Source organism: Equus quagga, chromosome 6 (assembly GCF_021613505.1).
Source record: "Equus quagga isolate Etosha38 chromosome 6, UCLA_HA_Equagga_1.0, whole genome shotgun sequence".
Classification (NCBI taxonomy): Eukaryota; Metazoa; Chordata; class Mammalia; order Perissodactyla; family Equidae; genus Equus; species Equus quagga.
The window spans coordinates 115,685,563-115,699,918 of record NC_060272.1 but is presented as its reverse complement, the minus strand read 5'-3'; the positions used below and the strand labels follow the sequence as shown (position 1 = coordinate 115,699,918).

Here is a 14,356-nt window from a genome sequence, read left to right as displayed (position 1 = left end):
AATGTTTATTTACTCTCATATTGTTACTCCTCGCCTCTTTTGGTTTGGTGTCCGCCTGCCACACCCTCCACTTTTGCCCAAAGCAATCTGTTCATTTCTTTAAAAATAGCAGCTTCCATGATTGGTGAAGAAACAGAGAGTGAGAAATCACAGACAGTGGGATAGTAAAAGGTTTGAGAACTCTTGGGAGCAAGCTGGAGAGAAATTGAGAGGCTTTCCAGTCTAGTGAGCTCCACTCAAGGAAGCTTGTCTTGCAGACTTTGCGCCAAACCAAAAACTAACCCTGACTGCTTTGCATTCAGCTACGGTGACCAATCTTGAGTTGAAGTGTAAATATCCTTAAGAAAATGATTGTTTTCCTTTAAATGTGTTTCCTTTAAATGTGTGTTCTTGAAAGATTTGCTGCATTCTTAATTGAGGCTTCATCATTCCTAAGAGTCAAAATGTTTTCAAAAGGAACAGATCTCTAATGTGACATTCACTAAAAAACATTGAGAAAATGTCTTTCAATAGCAAAATAGCTTTGCAGGAAAATATCCAGGAATTAACCTACTCCGTAAAGTGGGGTATGTCTGCATAAAATGACACCTTCTCTCTCCTCTTCAGCACCTTTTTTTAATGGGAACAGGGGGGCAGTTCCAGCCTTCTGAAATCGCTTATAATCTCAGTGATTTAACAAATACTTTGCACCTTGAAAGTGGTAGAGGAAGGAAAAAGAGAAACCAAAAGAGTTCTTACTTCCAATCTCATTAACCTAAAAAAGTTGGTCATATGTGCACACCTGGTAGGCATAGAAACAAAGCTGAAATGCAGACAAACAAATCAGAAGCATTTAAGTGAAACTTGGAATAGATTTTCTCTAACCATCTGGTTCTACTCCACAAGGTCTGACAAAAACTTTAAGGTTTTTTTGCAGGAAGGAAGGGGTACTATAATTTTTAAAAAATGATTCTTAAAATGAGGGAGCAATTGGTTGGGACTTGGAAATATTTTTCTGTATTGGATTTTTATTTGAATAATGCTTAATGTTATGGGCTTTGAAAGTCAAAAGAGTTCTCTGATTATTAAAAATCTGAGTATTCATATGCTTTCTTCATTGTCTACCCTCTTATCTCTTCTTGCCACTTTTATTATATCACCTTCCTATGTGGTCTCCCAACTTCTAGCCTCTCTGCCTTTGCCTCTCAATCTTCCCACATCACATGTTCAGTTCCATTTTTCTCAGAAATCCATTTTCAAGAGCCTTCCCCGTTGCCTATGGTTTAAAGTCTGAATCCAGCCACCGAATATCCAGGCCTTTCTGCCATCTGACTGCACACTGCCAATGCAGCCTTACCACTTCCTGTCGGTGACCTCTATTCCAGCGAGCTAATCTGTTCGGCCTTCCTTGGTCAAGTCGTCTGCTTCGCTATCTCCAGGCCTTTGCTCATGTTGTTTTCCCATTTCCTCCCTCCAAACCCTTCCAACTCTGGAGCCCACATATAGTATTTACCATCTATTCTATATCTTTGGGCAACTAATTATACATGGCCTTGAATAATTGACTTTTCTGGTGCTGACATCTTGTCTCTTCAAAGAGGTTTTAAATTCCTTTATATCAGGGCTTGCTTGTGTTACACGTCTGGTATTCTCCATAGCATCTAAAGCAAAGGGAAGTACTAATAGATACAGAATATAAGTTTTAATGGATTGATTCATCCATCAATGAGATGGGAATTATATAGTATTTTATATTAGATGCTTCAACTTCTGTTTTTGCAAGGACTATGAAAGTAATTGATTTGAGAACTCAATTTATAGTGAAAGCTTAACAAATTAGCTGTCAGCCTAGTTTTTTAAAAGATTATTTCAAATAATTAATTTTTTCAAATACTTTTCAAATAATTTTTTAAGTGCAACCAAGAGCAGGATAGTGAACAGTTTCATATTTCCACTGGATTCTGTTGGGAATCAATGAGACTTTGATTAGATCAAGAAATCTATATGCAGCATCCTTTCAAGGAGGCCATCATATAGATGGCAAAATTGAGAGGCATAAATCTGTAGCAAAGAATCCACAAGGAGAAAAAGAATCCAGATTTTCAGAAGAGAAGGCTAGAAAAAAACAAGCTTAACTGCTTTTATAGCGGGGTTTATGGGAACAAAAGCACTCAAATAGCCAATGAGTAAATGAGAAGGAGTAAAGTTTTCAGAACTTTGCCCTAGAAGGTTAAATTATGTTTATCATCTTTTTTCCCCTTCAACTTGAGCATTCTTTCTCCACTAAACAGTACTTTCTTTTCTTCCTGCCACCACTTTCTCTTCTAAATAAACTCAGGGAAATGTCCTGTAATCCACATCATGGAAACTGATCGGGATTAGACAATCTCGGAAGTTTCTTCCAGCTTGAATATTTTATGTTTCTGGGGTTGCTTTGCCTACCATCTTAGTGGCGACAGGATGGCTGGGGATATGTAACATCAAAACTGTTCTGTTTCAGGTTCACAAAATTACTGTGGACCAAGCTTGATTGTAACTCCATGAACAGAGGCAGACAGAAAGAGAAAAAAAATTGGCTCTATCTACTTCTAGAACCCCCAGCCCATAAATTCTGTCTAGGAGGATATTAAACTGCTGAGTATTACATCATCAGAAAAAGCATTTGCAGGCTAGAAGGATCTCAGGAAGCAGGGCAGCCGAAGGATGCAGCTGTCTTTAGAAATCAATCATTTCAAGGGTTCCATGAATAGCATAAAGTACCATCCAATAATCAGTTTTAACTGTCTACATCAACCTCTTAAGATTTTTGAAACTATTAAGATTTTAAGATTGCAGTACTTGTTTATTCTTAAGAAGTGAAGGGGCAGGTTGGGAAAAAATTAAGTCTTGGATCTCATGTACTAACCATTTTTTTTGTTCATCCCTTCCTTGCAAAATGCAGCTTACTTTTTTTGTTACAGTGTTTGCCTTCATATGGATTCATCATTGTCCAGGAGCAAATGTGGTCTTTTAATATTATTTGGGAGAACAGCACGACGTCAGTGGGCTGGTAGCAGTACAATAGCTCACTCAGGCTACTGCAGTCTGGCTCTAGACATGTTAATTAATATACTTCTCTGACACCTAGGTGATTGAAATAGCAATTAAAGAGTAATTAAAATGTTTACTTCTTGTAGGAATGTCAACTAAGATGTGGAATATAGCAATTACCTATGACGGATTAGAGGAAGATGATGAGGTCTTTGAAGTAATTCTGAACTCCCCTGTGAATGCAGTTCTTGGCACAAAGACAAAAGCTGCAGTGAAAATTTTGGACTCAAAAGGAGGTATTCTTTTGATCCTCATCTTGAAATCAGGAGCAGTCCTGGCGCTGTAGCTGCTTGCTTTCAACAGCCAACATGCTTGATAACGCCTTCAAATCAAAATGCTTAATTTCTTGTCAAGAAAGCTGCTTCCATCATGATGTAGGCCCTTTATTCTGGTTTCTGCTTCATGTGGCTTTCCTCCTGCTAAGAACTATCGTTTGAGAAAAGCAACAAGTCAGTGCCATAGTTTTTTCCTCTGCCTGTTTGTTGTTCTCACCAAGGGGGAAACAATGTTGGTGGGAATCTATCGACAATTATTTTCCCCCAGAGTTTGTAGGGCTGTAATTATCTTCCTCTGTTAAAGAGAGCTCTTAATGCCTAAAATCTGAGCCCCCACTGTAGTGTGACCAGGACATTTTTAAAAGAGGAAGGAATTGGAGAAAAATAGATGTGAAAGATGCAGCTGGCTCGGGGATTCAGGAGCAGCTGGAGAATATTAATGAATAACCGTGGATTGCAGAGCCAAATAGGTCCTGGATAGGATATGCTCAAGAACAACCTGTGAACTAAAGAAAATAAAGATTGACCACAGTCCTTGGTGCTCTGATTTTTTTTCTGCCAAATGCCTTCTGGTTGTCTGTTTAGCATTTGACAAGTGTCCAGTGACTGTGCTCAGGCTTATACACCTGATTTTACACCTGTCATGTCCTTTTGTCCATGTGTTTTCCTTACCTGAAATCTATTATCTCCTCTTCTCTTTCTCATCCTATAATAAAAATAAACACTATCCTCTTTCCTTTATATTTCCACAATATCTCTCCTCTGCCACATTTCCTCACCAAATTCATGTCGTTTTCAGTAGAATCTTCTGGTCACATTAAGTACATAAAATACTTGAAGGGCACACTTTACACATGAGGTATGACAATATCCAGACAAGGGTTCTGGGTTTAGATTTTTTTCCATACTAATTGGCGATGTTTTCAATAGAAGTAGGTCCATTAAGATTGACTGGATCTTTGTTCCGTAACAGTTGAAGGCTAATTTTTATAACTGTTACTTGATTTCACTGACATCTTCAAACAATTCCAGTTTCTACCTCTCTGAGATTGGGGAAAGGATGAACGGATGAACTCTTTGAAGTGTCTGTAGAATGATGCTAGATTAGTGAATAAACCTGATATATTGAGGAGCACTACAACATGAAGGGAAGTGAGGCTGTTTCCCACGTAGACGGTATGATTGTAAAATCATGGCCATGATTTTCACTGGTGGCTTGTGAAATCAATTTCATGACTTTATAATCACCCTGTAGATGTGCAGAAGGGCACAGCTTTCCTGGATGGAAACTGATGAAGAGTAAAGGAGTTCCTGGCAAATGGTAAAAAGGCAACATCTGGTGGGAAGACCATCCATCTAAGTTTAGTGACAAGCTGCTCCAGGGGCTGTGTCGATGTGATCACTTATCTGTTTGTATGAAATGAACTGACCTGCCATCTTGCACGCCTCCAGGACGATGTCATCCTTCATATTCCTTCAAACCAAACAAACACAGCGCGTGGGAGAAGGGCAGTTGGCGCCCGCTGTCCCCAGAGTCTTCCTCACTCACCAATTCTGGTTCCTCTCATCTGGAAAGAAGACGCCTGCCATCTTCCAAGCAGCTAGCAGTCACCAGGGGAGACACCCTGCAGGGCTTTGATTCCACGAATCCTCCCAGAATGAAGCTTAGGACCCGCGGGAATGGCAAAACAGTAAGGATGGGGACTTTCAGGCATTTGGTGTGTGGAAGGAGTACATATTAAAAGAATTAAAGGTACTAGTAAGTATTCTGGAACATTGAAGAAGCTGTTTTGATTCTCATAGTGAGGGCCATGGTTCCTTGCAGAATCATGCAATGCCTTTTGTATAGAAATATCATAATGCTGCCCCACCTCAATAATTGTATTAACTGAGATGTTAGATATAGTGACTCATCCAGATGATTTCTGCTCTGGTTCCTTTTGTGATCAAGACAGATAGGGAATGACCAGTGACCTTGGCATAGAATGAAATTAAGTGATCTACTTGGGTGTAGAAACCATGGCATTGACCTTATTAGCACGCCATTCCAACCAGGCACATGCTCATGGGGGTGTGTGTATGTGTATGTTTTCTTGGACCTCTGTGTCCTGTAAATGTACCAACAAAATAAGGATGTGTTTTCTCCCTAACTGGGACTATGAAGGTATGAACCAACATTAATAAGTTTTGATTAGGTCTAGTGGTTTTTAAAATTCCAGTGATTTTTGACATGGAAAATCTTAAGAAACAAATGTTTAAAAATTTTTCAGACATTAACAAGATCTTACTGGAAGGGTTTTAATCTATTGCTAATTATTATTCAATGCAATTTTGTTCCAATTTTGTTCTCTGTTGATTTCAGGTCCATCCATCCTCTGTTTATAGAAATGGAACAGACATCATCTATCATGTAAGCATGGTCTGAAAGCATTGCTAAATTTCTTGTATTTATGGATGCAAAATATTTAGTGAAACTATTTTTTATCTTTTGTATTTATGTATTTCTCTTAAAAGCTTGTTATGAAATTTGTTTTAGAGGCTTGGGTGACCAGGAAAAAAACCTTTATATCTTTTTGCTTTGATTCAATTTTTGAATTGCTCATTTTTACAACAAATATTTTTGTTTGCTATCTTGGTGTTTGTTTTTTCTTTATTGTTGTTTGTTGATTTCCTAAAGTATCATGGAATAGTGTCGCTGAAACTGGAGGACGACAGTTCCCCAACTCACAGGAGGAAGGCCAAAGTCTCCATTATTAGTCAGCCACAAAAGACAGTCAAAGTGGCAGAACTACCTCAAGCAGATAAGGTGGAATCCACAACTGACTCACACTTCCCCAGACAGGTATGAAAATCTTTTTACTTCCCATTCACCTTGCAACAAGCTGTTTGCTGGGCCACAAACAGCCTTGTAGCTTGGGGATAGTTTACTCAACACATGTGCTACCCAACAAATGAAGACCTGAAGGAGGTGTGTGATCAACTTACGTTAAGTCAAATCTAAATTGCCTTTTCTTCCCATAGGACCAGTTGCCCTCATTTCCAAAGAACTGCACACTGGAATTAGAGGGACTCTTCCACTTTGAAGAAAGCCTCCAAAAGCTGTACAAGTGCGATGGGGTTGCCTGGAAAGCATGGAGCTCCCAAACTAAGGTGGGACCCAGGCTCAGCAGCCGAGTACCTTTACTTGCTGTGTGCCCTGTGATAAGCTAGTAGGGAAGGAATGATCTGGCAAGTTGTGCTACATCTGCCTGCCCTTGTTACACTTTGAAGGTAAAGACGAAAAAATGGCCCATGCGCTGTTTTCAAAATCTCAAAATACATTAGTTATAGCAGTACAATTTAAGAAGATGTTTACTTATTTTGTTTAATTATCGTAATGTCAAAGGTGTAAAATTGAAACATTGCCAACTGTAGTAGTGTTTTCTGGAAGAAGTCATTGCACTTCTCAAGATGGAGAATTGGGACTAGGGCTGACCTCCTTTGTGGTGACAAAACCATTCATGTTAGGGGACTCATAGGACTCTTTATGCTGAGGACAGGCTCTAGATTGTAATGACCATTATGATGTGAACACAGACAACTATTTTTCAGGAGGTGGAAGCCAAATCCTGCCCAGCTGGGTGGCACCATCACTCGGGCTACTGCCACTCCTTGATCACAGAGCCGAAAGGCACCTGGACCACAGCTGCCCGAGCTTGCAGGGAACAGTAAGAAACCTCGTTTCCCATTTGGTTGACGTTTTCTTTTCTGCTGTTTCTCCATTTTCCCATGGAATTGTAGAGTTGCTTCATTCATTCAAGCGCTGAGTGTCTAATAGCCACCTGTCTTTGTTTTAGGAGCCCAGGGGGAGTTTTGTAGTTCAGAATGGATTTGGGACTGACCTTGATAATGTATTTTGACTTAGTTCCTTTGTGTTAAAACTGTACCATTGGCACAATTCTGTTTTTTGGCTTCTCTATCTCAATCTTTTTGGAGAAAGTCAGAAGGAGCTTTTTTGAGTCAGCATCATTACAGGTTCTATCAATTTTTTATTATTAAATAGGAATTCCTGCCCATTGATTTGAAATATATAGCAATGAAAGGTCTTGTAGCATCAGACCTATGGCAATGTAGTAGACATGGATGGTTATGAAATTAGACAAGTTGGAAAAGGGTCATTGAGTAATGGAACACTCAATGAAGGATGACTTGTGGTCAAATAATGACAACAAAATTTATCTAGTCCAGAAGGACTTTAAAAATGCTCATGTAACTATCCCTGATCCTCCTTTGTGCCTACCTGGATGTTATCCAAAACAATGCAATTAGACTAATATGCCCCATGGCTGGAAATTGAGACTAGAGAAGTCCCTGGTGAATATCAGTCAGATCTTGCAGTTCATCAAATTAAAAAGTTATGCTCATCTAACAACACTATTAAGAAAATGAAAGGGCAAATCACATTTGGGAAAAGCTAACCTCAAATCATATATCTGAAAAAGGTCTCAAATCCAGAAAGTACAAATGACTCTGACAAATCAATAACAAAAAGACAACCTGATTAACAAAATAGCAAATGACTTGGAGACTTCACAAGACAAGATATACAATTGGCCAATGAGTGTATGAAAGGGTGCTCACCATCGGTAGCCATCAGGGAAATGCAAATTAAAACCACAATGAAATACTGCTTCATATCCACTGGAAGAGTTGAAATCACAAAGACTGACAATACCACAGGTTGTGGAGCAAGTGGAATTCTCGTGTATTGCTGGTGAAGTGTGAAAGCGTACAACCACATTGTAGAACTGTCTGGCATTTCTTATAAAGTTCCAGGCATCTACCCAGTGACCTAGCAATCCTACTCCTAGGTATTTACCCAACAGAAATAAAAATACATGTTAAAAACAGACAGTCACAAGAATTTCATAGTAGAAATAGTATGGGTCGTTTGTCATTTTGTTATTGATTAATATGAGTTCTTTATAGCTTCTCCATCAACAAGGGAATAGATAAATTTTCTTTTTTTGATAAATTATTTTACAAACAACAAAATTGAGTGAACTACTGAAACCTCCAACAACGTGGATAAATCTCATAAACGTTATGTGGAGAGAAAGCAACCCAATACAAAAGGATATATACTGTATGATTTTATTTATATGAATAGGAAAAACTAATCTATTAGTTGGTGTTAGAAATAAAAAACAGTTGTCTCTGACAGGGATTGAGGGGTGACTGGAGAATAGTACAAAGCAAGGTTCTAGAGTGATAGAATGTTCTCTGTCTTGTTCTGGGCGGTTGTTACATGGATATATACGATTGTCAAAATTCATCAGATTGAATATCTCAAAAATTGTGCATTTTATCATATGTAAATTATACCTAGAATTTTTAAAAAGCTAATAAAATCTTTTAAAAGTCTATTTAAGAACTTCTCAAATCAACTACCCTTTTCTTCACTGATGTATTTCATGTTCCAAGTGTAAGTGAAGGTACCATAGAAGTTAGTGGCTTTCAGGTTTTTGTCGATGACTTGACGGTATAAGATAACTTAAAATATTTTTTTAAATCTTATAAATAAGCATTGTTTGAATACGTATCTTCCAATAATGCTGTATGTTAAAGAACAACTAAGACATTCTTCCTTCAAAATAACCAGATGTCCTACTTTTATTTAAAATTTGTCTTAATGCATTGAAAGTTCATGTAGGAATAGCGGTATAGGTCTTTTTTCCTCCTTGAGGAAAGAGCTTCGATGTGGAATCAAAAGCTCTCTGAACTACAGAAGAAGATTGCAAAATGCTACAAAGGAAAGGTAGGGTTTCTCTACTGACAAAAACGAGGGCAAATGAAGAAGTGTTATTGTGATAGCCAAGGTTATCAAGATCAAATTGTTGCTGGGATTCGTTGGTGAAATATAGATGAACAAAGTAATGGAAACCCCAAACCTCAAGTTTTGAAAGCAGCCGTATTGTTTATCTTCCAGTGGTTCTCAAATGACAGTGCAAGTACCTTTGCTGGCCTCTAGAGAAGCTTTACTTGGTTCTTAATGTTATGAGATAAACAAGGACAACGTGTATTGAGCGATATCTTTCCATCCATTTATCACTGTTGGTGTAGGGTCACCAACTGTCTTTTCTTAGAAGGACTGTTCTTCATTCTGAGATTGTGGTCTTCTAGCTTTTTGGTGTCAAAAATCATTTCTTGTGAAATAATGGCAACTTATAGTAGTATTATTGATATCTTTATATTGACAATCCTGCATCAGTCCCTGAATATCTTTTTTTAGTTTACTTTATTGATCCATCTAATGGCAGCTGAGTTTTAATGGTGAGTACAAAGAGAAGTAAGACTAGTTATAAAGGGATTTTTCATATATCTGTTGATATTGCACAATTCACTCACCTGCATAGTAAACTTAAGGCCCAAATTAATTTAAAAGTCTAGTTAATTCCTCATGCATTTGACCTCAGATTTCATCTGCAACTTGATTTGAGTCACCTTCACACCATTTCCGTTTCACACCAGACTGACCTACTTCTAAAGCCTCCTTGTCAATAATGCCTTACTTTTTTTTTTTTAAGATTTTATTTTTTCCTTTTTCTCCCCAAAGTCCCCCAGTACATAGTTGTATATTCTTCTTTGCGGGTCCTTCTAGTTGTGGCATGTGGGACGCTGCCTCAGCGTGGTTTGTGGAGCAGTGTCATGTCCGCACCCAGGATTCGAACCAACGACACACTGGGCCGCCTGCAGCGGAGCGCGCGAACTTAACCACTCGGCCACGGGGCCAGCCCCCAATAATGCCTTACTTTTATATTGCACTTTATAATTTACAGAGTTCTTTCACAGATATTAGCTTATTTGATCCTCTCATCACTTCTGTGAGGGAAGCAGATACTATTATCTACATTTTACAGATAAAGAATTCTGGGGAAGCAAAATAACTTTCTCATAGTTGTACAAGTAAGTAAACAGAAGAGACAGGACTTAATTTTCCATTATATTATCCAAAATAACTCCAGAAGTACAGAGGATGTCTCAACTCCCGTGCATTGACAAGCACATCTACTTTAACTTTGTGTTGGGCTAACCAAAAATAGGTTTTCAAAATTGTGTTAATTTTTTGTCTTTCACAGCAAAGCCAGCTTAAGATTTTGATTAAATTATGGATTTTAAGTTTCCTTTGGATGGAATCAAACTAATCTTCCAGGGCCAACCTAAGGTGCAATCAAGTTCTAAGTTTATAGATTCATTCATTCAACAAATATTTATTGGGCGCTTATTGTACTGGAAACGTCTAGACCAGACCACAATTTGATTATTATCCCCCAGTATTAGCCGCACAACCCAATAACTAAATTATTCCTCATTCATTGATGAGCTTCAAAGAAATAGACACCGTAGCTGTCCAGATGGAGCAAGTCCTTTATGGCAAGTCTTTAAACCCTGCATTTTACTTGAGTAAGGTTGTCATACAATCCCGATAATTCCTTCCCACCTCCCCTTCCCACAAATCCCTTTCAAGAAAGTTGCTGAATTTAAATTGCAGAATTTAGCTTTCATTGAGTTGATGTCTTACTATAGGTCCAATTAAAGCGTTCTCTGGACCTAAATGTAATAATATGCATTGCAAGCAATGTTTGTTAATTGGGTATATAAGAACATAAATGGTGTTTAGAAATAGTATAAGTAGAAAGATATTTTGTTCTGGAATAAACTATCATAAAATCTGTTATAATAGGGGCTGGCCCCGTGGCCGAGTGGTTAAGTTCACGTGCTCCGCTGCAGGCAGCCCAGTGTTTCGTTGGTTCGAATCCTGGGCGCGGACATGGCACTGCTCATCAAACCACACTGAGGCAGCGTCCCACATGCCACAACTAGAAGGACCCACAACAAAGAATATACAACTATGTACGGGGGGCTTTGGGGAGAAAAAGGAAAAAAATAAAATCTATAAAAAAAAAAAGTTAAAAAAAAATCTGTTATAATAATGACAAAATTTTCCATCTCCTCTATTAATTCAAGGAGATTAGTGATCTTACCTAACAGATCAGACATGATATTATAAGCAGGTTCAGAACTAATTTGTTCATATTATTTTGAACTTATTGTGATAAACTCTGGTCTCGGGGAATTGTTTTAAGCTGTAGAACTGTGACTTCTTTTTAGGTGTAAAAACAAGAAATAGTGCTTAGGGACAATTGGAATTTTTCCATCATATTTTAGAAGGTGACTAATTATGTATCAGTAATATAAATTCTTTCAAATTACACATTATCTAATCACCACATTGGTCCAGAAATTAAAACATCTATCAAATAACATTTCTGATGGTATTCCAAGGTGTGTAAGAGAGGTAAAAAATAAATATATAGTGTGAGATTTTTAAAATATCATAAATAGCTTATAATTTTAAAATTTTAATTGAAAGAATGGGTATGAATATTTCATCTGATTGTGTCTGTGTGATACTTCAATATGCATTTTATTTCGAAAGGACAAGAATCACTACCCCAAGAACAGTTAATATTAGTTCCAGGCATTTCAGAAAATGTCTAGCAGAGATTAAAAGTAAACTAAAAGAAAAATAAAAGATTTCCATATTCTTTTGGTTCAGTCATTCTAAGAGGAACATTTTGAGGTGGCAAGGTCACCTCTTCAGCATAATTTTTCTCTGAACTCCAAGCCCTCTCCCCCCATTCAACATGTTTTCATTCATCTTATGGGCCTCTCTGCTTCTTCACCCATTAGTTTTTGGGTTCATTTTGTCCTTTTCTTCTCCAACCCCTTTGTTTGAAAAATGGATATTCCTCTGGGGATTAGTGATTGCTTCTGTGATATTCAATTCATAGTTGCAACATTTTATAACCTGGATATTTACCTTCTCATGAAGTATTTAGGAGATGGGTTTAGATTCTATAATTAGAATTAATATGCGTCTAGTATGTTTTTGATTTGGTCTCAGGAACCATTATTAGATTCTGAGCTATATTTCCTCGGGCTCCCTTGCTACCTCAAGATCCTTGACAGAGGATCCTTCGCAGCACCCACGTTTCAGGAAGAACAGCAAATTTTACTTTATCCCTTGTCCCTAATCAGATTGCTAACTCAACTCAATCTTTATCTCCAATCTCTTTTCCTCTCCATTGGTGTTTTATTATTTTTCTAACCTAGAGGAGCCAGACTCCTAGATTAGGTATTTCTTGAATTTGCATATTGTAATCTCATCTGCTCATTTCCTTAGGCAGTCATTGTACATTTGGTAATTCTATTATTATAGATCATTATCTATGAAACCATTCTGTTGTCCCACAGGAGTGTCTGGGACCCCTGCTGGCCTATCCTTAAAGAGTTACTCTGAAATGGATCTATACTTAATCAAAAAATTTCAAAGAAGTGGATGTTTATTTCTGTAACTAGATAAATTAAGGTCTCTGTTTTTAATACTATGCTTTGAATGCCTTCAAATTTCAGAACTGTCAAAAGATTCTTACTTGTATGCGTATGTCTCTATATTTTATTTTTATATCTATATCTATTTATATCTATATAGATATAAAAATAATTACATCTACTGTATTTTATATGTATATGGGCATAAAAGAAAAGGGATGATATTTTTATAAAATAATCAACTGCCTACAAATGCCTGAATAGTTCTTCTATAAATAACTATGGTCTAACATTTTACTTATTCTAAACACAGCTATTTTCCCATCTTGCGTTTTTGGAATTTTTCACTTCTCGGAGAGTCAAAAAGGAAATCGAACTTGTACTTGACTAGCTAAAATGGATTTTACAAAGTCTGTTTTAAAGGTAGTTTCAAGAATCTTAAAGCAGGAGTTGATGTTAAATATCCTTGAGTAAACCTGTTACTTTCTGATGATGGAGTTGAGGCTGCCAAGTTGCATCTGTAGGAGAATTTGGGGCAGAACAGGAAGTGGAACCCAGGTCTCTCCCACTCTGTCCATGCGCCATATTTACTGGGGCAGCCCCTCAAGCCCTCCCTCAGCCTACATTTAACACACATTTGATATTCTGCGTTCTAAACCCTCAGCACATTAGAGTCACCATATTGGATGGGGGGCGGGGAGAAGATGAGCTATCATATCTGCTGTAACTGTCAGACAGGAGTTGACAGTAAATAATGAGGTCAGAGCCAAGTCACAAAACCCAAATGCAGCAGCCTGAGGCCATTCAGAGAAGAGGTAAAGAGGCTTTCATATCTCAGAAGGTCTGGACTCACCACTGCATTAAAGAACAGTCAAGTACTGTATTAGTGGGGAAAAATCATTAAGAAATGGATAAATTATGTTCACTCTGTGTAATCTGGAAAAGCAGAGAAATGGATCTGAAGTTTGGAAAGACACAGGCAAAATGAATAAAAATCAATTCAACAGTTGTCTAAATTTATGCAAATATTATTAATTTTGTTTCCTACTTTTTTAATGTCAATGGATATTAACCAGGCACGAAGATCATCATGAATTTATTTGTTTTTTGTTTGAAAGTTTCTGTGTTCAAAAAGAAGAAAAGAAAAAAAGAATTGCCTATTGGCTTTTTATAACTTTTTTTTGTGAGGAAGCTTGGCCCTGAGCTAACATCTGTGGCAATCTTCCTCTATTTTATATGTGGGATGCTGCCACAGTGTGGCTTGATGAACAGTGTGTAGGTCTGTGCCCAGGATCTGAACCTGCAAACCCCTGGCTGCTGAAGTGGAGCACATGAACTTAACCACTATGCCACCAGGCAGGCTCCTTAAAGCATTTTAAAAGAGCTTTTAATGAGCATTACTCAGAGTTAGACACCATCAAATATTGCTTATAGGAATAATTCAGCTAGCTGTAAAAATAATTCATAAAGAATTCTATTTTAGGGAAAATATTTATATATGTTTGTAAGAACAGGTGTTTTAACTTCTACACAACATATGAAGTTTTGACAGTGATGTCGTGCTCTTTTCACTGAGTATGGTGAAAGGGTCACAATTATTGGGGTATTTGACAAAACACACCAAAATGAATAGTTTG

The 14,356-nt window shown here is 37.5% G+C and overlaps 1 protein-coding gene across 3 annotated transcripts in view; it reads left to right on the top strand.

The window, feature by feature from the left end:
- The window catches only part of FREM1 (FRAS1 related extracellular matrix 1), a 145,797-nt gene that overhangs the window by 125,994 nt on the left and 5,447 nt on the right, over positions 1 to 14,356 (top strand). For all 3 annotated transcript variants that reach the window (XM_046664862.1, XM_046664860.1, XM_046664861.1), the window contains 6 exons: positions 3,156 to 3,305; positions 4,797 to 5,035; positions 5,707 to 5,754; positions 6,022 to 6,186; positions 6,366 to 6,494; positions 6,936 to 7,051. In XM_046664862.1, the coding sequence (XP_046520818.1) occupies positions 3,156 to 3,305; positions 4,797 to 5,035; positions 5,707 to 5,754; positions 6,022 to 6,186; positions 6,366 to 6,494; positions 6,936 to 7,051 (847 nt within the window). The remainder of the gene's footprint in view (positions 1 to 3,155; positions 3,306 to 4,796; positions 5,036 to 5,706; positions 5,755 to 6,021; positions 6,187 to 6,365; positions 6,495 to 6,935; positions 7,052 to 14,356) is intronic.